The sequence below is a fragment of the Martes martes genome (genome assembly GCF_963455335.1).
Source record: "Martes martes genome assembly, chromosome: 17".
NCBI lineage: Eukaryota > Metazoa > Chordata > Mammalia > Carnivora > Mustelidae > Martes > Martes martes.
Genome location: NC_137905.1, coordinates 57,094,669 through 57,103,344, shown reverse-complemented (window position 1 = coordinate 57,103,344; position 8,676 = coordinate 57,094,669). Strand labels below are relative to the sequence as shown.

General features: G+C 64.5%; 2 protein-coding genes across 2 annotated transcripts; one reads left to right on the top strand and one right to left on the bottom strand.

Moving 5' to 3' along the window:
- Positions 1-608: 608 nt before the first annotated feature.
- RPL28 (ribosomal protein L28) lies at positions 609-4,030 on the bottom strand. Its single transcript, XM_080828079.1, has 5 exons — positions 2,959-4,030; positions 2,545-2,636; positions 2,311-2,434; positions 866-984; positions 609-745 (listed from the first exon to the last, which is right to left on the bottom strand). Exons 1-5 carry the CDS (start codon positions 3,032-3,034, stop codon positions 656-658), a joined length of 501 nt encoding a protein of 166 aa, XP_080684205.1. The 5' UTR covers positions 3,035-4,030; the 3' UTR covers positions 609-655.
- A 585-nt stretch (positions 4,031-4,615) lies between these two features.
- On the top strand, positions 4,616-8,138 carry TMEM238 (transmembrane protein 238). The gene is made up of 2 exons (XM_080828078.1): positions 4,616-5,255; positions 8,014-8,138. Exon 1 carries the CDS (start codon positions 4,715-4,717, stop codon positions 5,246-5,248), a length of 534 nt encoding a protein of 177 aa, XP_080684204.1. The 5' UTR covers positions 4,616-4,714; the 3' UTR covers positions 5,249-5,255; positions 8,014-8,138.
- The last annotated feature ends 538 nt before the right edge of the window (positions 8,139-8,676 follow it).

Sequence of the window (8,676 nt, the reverse complement as noted above, 5' to 3'; positions counted from 1 at the left end):
AAGAACAGGCCGTTTTAACAGCCTGGACCTGTGAGGACTCTAGCCCTGCATCTGTGCCCCAGACCAGCAGCTCCCGCTTCACACCGGGAAGGGTGGGTACACTCCTGCCCCGCAGCTCTGCCCGCTTCACTCCTGGGGGATCTAGTTCTTAATGCCGGAGAGAAGCAACCCCACCTGCTTCCAGCTACATCCCCAGGCCACGCCCCCTCCCCCAGCCAGGTCCACAGCCCAAACCCAGAGGACGAAGCCCCCCACACAGCACATCCTTTCACATGCACAGGCCCCACGGCACACACTGCACAGGGCACAGACCCTTGGCCTGGATGCCCAGCCCTTAGATGTCAGCTCTCAATGGTCTTTCTTGAAGCGGTCACGCGTCCACAAAGAGCCGGGGATCGTGAGGACCGTAACAGAGACAGCGTGCTGGACATGCACACACGCGTGCACGGGTCACCCCTAACGCAAGGACCCAGCCCACGCCCCATCCCCAGGGGCGGGAATGCTGGGACAGAGCGTCCCTGACTGGGACCTGCACGTGGGGGGCACACTGTGACACGCAGGCACACACACGCAGGGCAAGCCCAGGGCAGCACAGAGGGAGGCCCAGGTGAGGAGGCTGACTGCTTTATTGCTCTGGAGGTGGTGGGGCAGGGGCTCAGGAGCTCTTGGTGGGGCGGGCCCGCTTCCTCTTCACCATCACAGGCTTCTGGCTACGCAGGATGGCACTGGCTCTGCGAATGGCAGCCTGGGGACAGGGAGAAGGCTCAGCGCGCCGCCCCCGTTCCCGAGCGCGGGTCCAGCTGTCAGCAGAGGCCCTCCTCGCAAGCCCGCCCAGACTCCCCGGCCGCAGCCAGCCCCGACTCACCATGCGCAGATCTGGGCGGTACTTGTTCTTGCGGATCATGTGGCGGACGCTGCTGAGGGTGGCCCTGGCGTTCTTGTTGATGGTGGTCCGCACGTAGGAGGTGGCAGGTTTCCGCTGGCCTGGGGTGGAGGTAGGGGTAGGGGGTGGTGGCAGGGGTGAGTGTGACGGTGCGCTCTCGCCCCGAGGAACCTGAGCGCCAGTGCTGTGAGCCTGGGCAGGCCACTCTCCGCAGCCAGCCCCATCCACGCTCAGCCTCGCACTCTGAGGTGGGTCCTGTCCTGTGTCCCTGACGTGAGGTTCTAGTCACTTCTCAGAGAGCAAAGCAGAAGCAACGGAAGGAGGACTCTCGTCCAAGGTCAGAGACACGAAGGGGTTATCTGACCCCAGCCTGCCTGCCCCACTCCACCGTGGGACGCCGGCCCCACACTGGCCACTCCCTGCCCGGGAGACTGCAGCTCTGGCCTCTTCCCGCCCACCCTCCAGGGCCCAAGCTACCCCATCTGGAGCAGGGACCTGACACAAGCTGGGAGGCCTGGCCTGGGTGCTGGAGGGCCAGGAGGAGTCTTATGGTAAGGCCAGGGAGAGGGAGAGCCCTGCAGCAAGCACTGTCCCCCAGCCGTGCACAGGTGGGGCCTGGACCCTACCGACCCCGGATGAGGAGGAAAGCACCCCTCCTCGTGCACAAAGCTGTGGGCCTCACTCAGAATGTGAAGCACGCTGCATCTTGGGGGTCCTGGCAAGTCCTGTACCCCCAAACAGCAGACGAGGAAGAGCTCACCCACAAGCAAGGACCCTTCACCATACCAGTGACTTCCAACACCAGCCTGGACTGAGCCCGACCCCAGACCCAGGACACAGTCAGTCTGGCTCCCGACAGCCCAGGGGAGGCCACCCATCAATCCGAGACAGGCAAGCAAGCTTTCAGGGCCCAGAGCACCAGAACGGGGCTCTCGGAGCACGAGAACCCTAAGAGCTCACTGGCGAGCTGATGGGGAAGGTAACCCCCATGGAGTGGGCAGGAGTCCATCAAGAGGCACCAGGTCACGGACCCCGCGGGGCAGCGCAGGACGCTGGGCTCCACACCCTAACGGGGACCAAGACAACCCCCAAAGGCACTGGGGCAGCGCACTCCACACTCAGCAGAAGCTGCCTCCCCAGCTCCTGGGTCCCCACGGCCCTCTCAGACACCAAGAGCCCGTCCAGTGGGGCCGAACGCCCGGGGCAGCTCCTGAACGCACACAGCGGGCCGGGGTCCACCTGCCCACAGCCGGCACGCCCGTCCTTACCAGTGGGAGCCGGGGACGACCCCCACAGCTGGACGGGAACGGATGCCTGCACCTGAGCCGGCGCAAGGGCTCCACGGGCTGATGCTCCACCCCCGCCCCTCCGCCGCCCCGTGAGGCCCGAGGCCCGGCGGGACCCGAGCGGGACCCGCAGGTGCTCACCGGATCTGCGCTTCATGACCACCACGACGCCCTTGCCGTCGGCCGCCGGCTCCACGCCCACCGTCTTGCGGTGAATCAGCCCGTTGTAGCGGAACGAGTTGCGGGCTTTCAGGTTGTTGGGCTCCTGGGGAGGAGGGCGCAGCGGGGCCGTGAGGCGGGGAAGGGGCCCGGCGACCGCGGCGGGCGGGGCGGGGCGCGCATCCCCCCCGGGGCCGGCGCCCGGGCCCCACTCACAGTGCTGTAGGTCTGCTTGTTCCTCTTGATCAGGAAGCTGGAGCAGTTGCGCACGACCATCCACTGCAGGTGGGCCGACATGGCGGCGGCGGCTGCGGGAAGAGCGGCGGGGCGGCTGTCAGGGGGCGCGGCGGGCCGGGGGCGGGCCTCGCGGCCCCACCCGCGCGGCAGGGGCAGGGGCAGGGGCGTGACTGGAAACCGCGCCGGCGGGGGTCCCCGCAGGGCGCGGCGGGCCGAGCTCAGGCGGGGGACGCAGGGGGACAGAACGTGAGAAGCCGCAGCGAGCTCCGGCGGCGGGGTCGGGGGGCGGCCAAGGACACGAGCGGCGCGGCGACAGACGTCAGACAAAACCAGAGGCCCCGGGCCCCGGTAAAACGAGACGACCACGCGGTCGACAGAGAGCCGCGCGCTCACCTCCTCTCGATGGGGCTGCCGGAGACGGAAAGAGGCAACCAGGAGGCGGGACGACGCCTTTAATACCCACACGCATTTCCGCTTCCTCTGTGGGCACGCGCAAGGACTCGCCTGTCCCCGCCTCCTCCCGTCCTCCCGCGAGGCGGCTCGGTAACGTTCGGCTACTTCCGCCAGCCGGTCGCCAGCCGCTCGGAGGCCTTCGGAACCGTTCGGCTAGTGACCCGAGGGCGTGTCCTCGGAGGCGGAGCACCACCCTTCCGAGGGCCCTTCGTGTGTTTTCGGAAGTGCAGCGCTGGATTTCCGAGAAGGTCCAGTTCGAGAGGCCCTAAGTCCCTTTCCGCAGGGGTTTCTCTCTAGGGTTGTTCACCAGCGCTTGGCACAGCATAGGTGCTCAATAAGTATTTGTTTTACGTCTGAACGTGCGGATGCGTGAGTTACCTAAGGCCAGCCCCAGGGTCTCCGGATGCTTCCGGTCTTCTTCGCGAGCTCTCGGCTATTCCCGACGAACGCACGGAGGCCCGCTCGGGCATTTTCGGAACCCTTCGGAGACACTCTCCCTGGTCTGTTCGGAAACACTCGTTTTCCTTCGGGCCACGTTCGGAAATCTGTGGCTGATGCGGGTACATCGGGGTCGCACTCCGCAGGACGATCTCAAACGCTTTAGTTTGGAGAGAAGCTGGACGTAATCTTCTAGCGGACTGACCAGCCCCCCGCCGCCAGGAGGGCGTCGGTTCCCTCCGAGGGCGAGTCGTTCGGAGGGGGAGAGATTTGCATTAAAAGCTCTTGGTTCCTTGGGGGGCCGCATCTGTTGGCCTCTGCCCCGTCCCCTCTACCCCCAGCCTGCCCGCAGTCGCACCCCTTAAACTCCCTTGTTTTCTGTTGCCACGGCCCTCTTCGGGGGCAGGAGCCCCGCCTGAGGTACCCCGGGTCCTCGGCCTCAACAGCACGGGGCTGGGCGCTCGGGGGGCTCCGGAGACCCCGGCTCACCAAACGGAACGGCCATGGCCTCTGTCGCCCCCGCGAGTGCAGCCGGACCTGGGACTGTGTCCGGGAACTCCATGCGGTCCCCCTCCGTGCCCGGGGGCTTCGCCCCTAGGGAATCCCGGCCGCCCAGAGGCACTGGGAGAAGCCTGGGGGCCCGCCCCGCTGCTCGCACCACGGCCCCCAGGCCCGACGGGGGTGCGTGCAGGGCCGGGAGCGCCATCACCTCCCAAGGGCGCACGGGCCGCCCCAGGGGACCGGCGATGAGGGAGAGAAATCTCAGCTCCCGAGAGCCCCATGTTTCCTCCATTAGGGCGCCCTGCCCGCTAACTCCAGCGTCCCGGGACTCCGTGTCCAGGCGTCTCGTCTGGTCCGTGTTTTTTGACCCCACCTGTCCCCACCGCGGGGCCTGGGGCGCAGAGGGCCCCGGAGGCAGGCGCTGAAGAGAAACAACGTCCGGGCTCCCGCAGCACCCCACGCCGCCTCCATTAGGGCACCCTGAATTTTGAATGCGTTCCTTCGCGCTCCTTGGGGTGCGTAAGGCCCCTCCCACCCTTATCCGGGAGCCCGGCTGCCCCCAACAAGGCCTCTGAGGGCCAGGACGTGCCCAGAAACCAGGGCCGGGGCACCCCCCGAGTCGGGCCCGTGTGCACCCCAGCCGGCTCAGGTGACCGGGAGGGCGCCGGGCACACCTGGCGCCGTCCCCTGACCCCGCCCCGGGCCGGGCCGCACCCCGGAACGCTCTCTGGGGGAGCCGACGCGGCGCAGCAGGGCCATGGCAGCGGCGCCAGCGGTGGGCGCCCCGCAGGGGCCCCCGCCGGGGGCAGCGTCCCCGCCGGCCGGCGCGCCGGGGCCCGCGTCCGGCCTGGGCCGCTGCCGGATGGCGCTGCTGCTGGCCGTGGCGCTGGACGTGGCGGGCATGGCGGCGCTGCTGACGGGCGTGTTCGCGCAGCTGCAGGTGCGCGGCCGCGACTTCGGCGACCTGCTCATCTACTCGGGCGCGCTGCTCGTCTTCCTGAGCCTGCTCGGCTGGATCCTCTGGTACACCGGCAACATCGAGATCTCGCGCCAGGAGCTCGAGCGCGACTACGGCCTGCGGCCCTCGGCGCTCGCCCGCCTGGCGCGCAAGCTCTCCCGCCGCTGGTCCGCGCCGGCCTCCTCCTCCGGCCCGCGCGCCGCGCCCGGCTCTCTGGGAACGCGCCGGGCCGCCCGCGCGCCCCCGCCGCCCGCCGCCGGCTCCCGCCGCGTGCGCCTGCAGCTCGCTACGCTCGAGGCCGGGCCGGGGGCGGCGGGCGCGGGCACCGAGTGAGCCCGAGGTGAGGGGTGGGGCGGCGAGTGGGGCGGCCGGGAGAGTTGGAGAGAGCTGGAGAGGCGGGGGGGAGAGCTGGAGACTCGGGGTTGGGGGGAGATGGGGAGGAGCTGGAGAAATGGAGAGAGACGGAGAGACAGAGGGAGAGATGGACAGACGGTCGGGGGGGGATGGACAGTGGGGAGAGGTGGAGTGGGAGAGAGCAAGAGAGGGGGAGAGCTGGAGAGACGGAGGGAGAGGGGGAAGGAGATGTGGGGGTGGAAATAGAGGAGAAATGGAGAGATGGGGGGAGAGAGGCAACAGGGAGGGAAAAACAAAGGACGGGATCAAGACGAGAGAGGAGAGTAGCAGGGCCCAGAGGCTGGAGCCTTGGACCGCAGGCGTGAGTGCAGATTTGGAAGAGACAAAGAGACCTTGCCCCCCAGTTGAGGCCTAGAGAGTCACTACTCGCTCGCCCCCACACTTAGAGACCCTGCTCTGCACTCCAGCCCCCAGGAGCACCAGGTCCCTTTGAATCCTCTCACTGTAACTGAGTCTCGGGGGTCACCGCCAGTACCATCCCCATCCCAGGGGAGGACACCGAGGCCCAGAAAGGTGCCGTCTCTTGTCCGAGGGCACACAGCTAGGATTCTTCTAAGAGTGAGGGAAAGAGCGAGAACACCAGGAGTGGGAGACCCAGGAAAGGAGCCACTGCTCATCCCTTTGCTTTCCTCTCTCCTATGTCTTCTCTCCTCTTTCTTAAACACACACTCTCCGGCTTGCACTCCTTTGCTCAGACTTCTGCTGCGGCTCCCTGTTGCCCTCTGATTAAAACCCCTGCCACTCCCTGGGCCCCACAGGTTTCAGCCCCACATCTCCTTCCTTCCTTTGCGGTTATGACGGCATCCCTCAGTCCACGGACAGGCTGTCTCACGTCAGTTGGCCTCTGTTTGTCGTCTCCCCCTACAGCAGGAGTGCCCTTGCCATCTGTACTCCACATGGAAAACGTCCCATGTGCCCATTAAGATCCAACTCAACTCTCTGCCTTTCTCTGGGTGTCTCTGGGTGTCACCGTGTGTGAGTTACCCCGTTATTGCTTGTTATGTGTCTTGTGGTGTCTGTGTGCTGGTTCTGTCTCTCCCGCCGGACAGGGAGCATCCCGCTGGTAAGGTCTGGGTCTCCGGTGCCCTCATTCTTAGCATCGCCCCGCAAGCGGTAAGCTCAGGAACTCAGAGAAGGGTGATTGGGTTGGTGGGTGGATGCGTGGACGGACGGGTGGGTTGTTTGACTAGTGGATGGTTTGGCTGTCGGATGGCTGGACAGACTGGTGAATGGATGGGCGGATAGAGGGATGGATGTTCAGTTGGTGGGTGGATGGATATGGTTAGTTTGAGGAATGGGTACAATTCATCAGAACTGGTGAATGGGTGGTTCGGGCACATAGATGGGATGGTAGGTGAAAGGATGGTTGGGTTGACCCATGGATGAACCGAGAGGAGGAACAGCATCAACACCGGACGAGTGACTGACCCAGTTTCTCAAACGGGAGTTCCCTAAAAAACTTAAATCCTGATGTGCTAAGCCCTCTGTATGTGAAGAACTGAGCTGTTCTCCTATGGATCCTGAATGTGCTTCTTTTTTTTTTTTTTTTTAAGATTTTATTTACTTATTTGACAGACAGAGATCACAAGTAGGCAGAGAGGCAAGGCAGAGAGAGAGAGGAAGGGAAGCAGGCTCCGTGCTGAGCAGGGAGCCCGATGCGGGGCTCGATCCCAGGACCCCGGGATCATGACCTGAGCTGAAGGCAGAGGCCTTAACCCACTGAGCCACCCAGGCGCCCTCTGAATGTGCTTCTTTGTGAAAACAGAATAGTCCCTCCCATCGTCCGCCGTGCTCTGCAGCTCAGAGGCGGAGATGGGTTTAAGACGAGACGCATTCTCCCACAAAGTCAGGCCGAGAGTTGTAGAACCAGCCGCCCGCGGTGAGAGTCCTTTCCCTTGCCCGGAAGTCTAACACGGCCGGGCAGATCTGCTGGAACCACCTGCCAGAAACGTGGGCCGAGCCGACTGGTGTGTGGGCCCCTCTTCGAAGGAAGACAGGCCTGTTCGTTCAAACACGGGACTCCTCAGTGGGCGGAGTCAAGGGCTTGAATTTATTTTTTTAAAGAATTTATTTATTTGAAGGAGAATAGAGAGAGAGCCTGAGGCAGGGAAGGGTCAGCGGGAGAAGCAGGCTCCCCACTGAGCAGGGAGCCCAACACGGGACTCCAGGATCAGGACCTGAGCCCAAGGCAGTTGCTTAACCAACTGAGCCACCCAGGCGCCCCAGATAACTTGAATTTTAACACAGGGACCTGGAGCTTCTGGCCCGGGTCCCTCTCTCCTCCCTCCGAGACCAAAATGAATGGCGTCGACAGAGCCACCAGCAGCAGCCACTGCCAGGTTGTGTTTTCTTTCTCTGTGTCTGTCTGTCTGGGTCTCCTGTGTGTGTCTGTCTCTCTGTCTCTCATCCCCTCTACATGTCTTCGTCTGTCCTCGCCGACTTTCCTGTCTCTCATTCTCCAGCTTGTGCCGCTGGCCCCCGGAGAGGCAAGTGTGCTGGCCCAGGTTGGGGGTGGAGAGATGAATGAGCGACCAAGCAGGGGTGAGAGTCAATGTACCAGGGGCCAGAGCAGCAAGAAAGAGCTCCCTTCCCTTGTCCCCCAGGCCGCTGGTGGTGAGCCCCGGGAGCGCGTGGGCCCTGGGAGGGGTCCCGCACAGCCACTAACCCTGCCCTTCCTCCTGCAGACAGCCCCACGGCCCCACCTGTGAGGACGGGACTGCGTGTGCAGCTGCGCCCACCGCCATCTGGGCCACCAGGATACCTGCCTGTCTGCCCCTATCCTCTCCCGGATAAATGGTTCTGCCTCCTAGCGCCGTGTGTCTGTCTGGGAGAGGGACAGTACTGGGGCCCAGCCACACCCACAGAGGGGCCCATCCACGCCCTTGGGGACCTTGGAGCCCAGCTGCACACGGGCCTTTCATGGAGGGGGGTGGGAGAGTGGCACCAGGACCTTGAGCCCAGACCCCCGCCTCGGCCCACACCCCTCTGTTGGTATGGGGGTCCTCTGAGAAGCAGACAGAGGGACAAATTAGACTCGCCAGGTATTTACTGAGAGAAGTACCTTAAAAAAAAGAGAGATTTATTTATTTTAGAGGGGGAGGGGCTGCGGGAGAGGGAGAGGAAGAATCTCCAGCAGACCCCGGCCAAGCAAGGAGCCCGGCAGGGGGCTCGAGCCCACAACCCTGAGATCGTGGCCGGAGCCGAAATCAGGAGTCCGCACCTGCTGAGGCACGCAGGTGCCCAGGAAGGAAGTACTTGTGAAGGGGACCTGGTACGGGGTATGCCTGAGGAAGGCCCGAGGGCTGGGCAGGACAAGTCTTGTACCGTAGGCGCTTTCTGGAGAATTT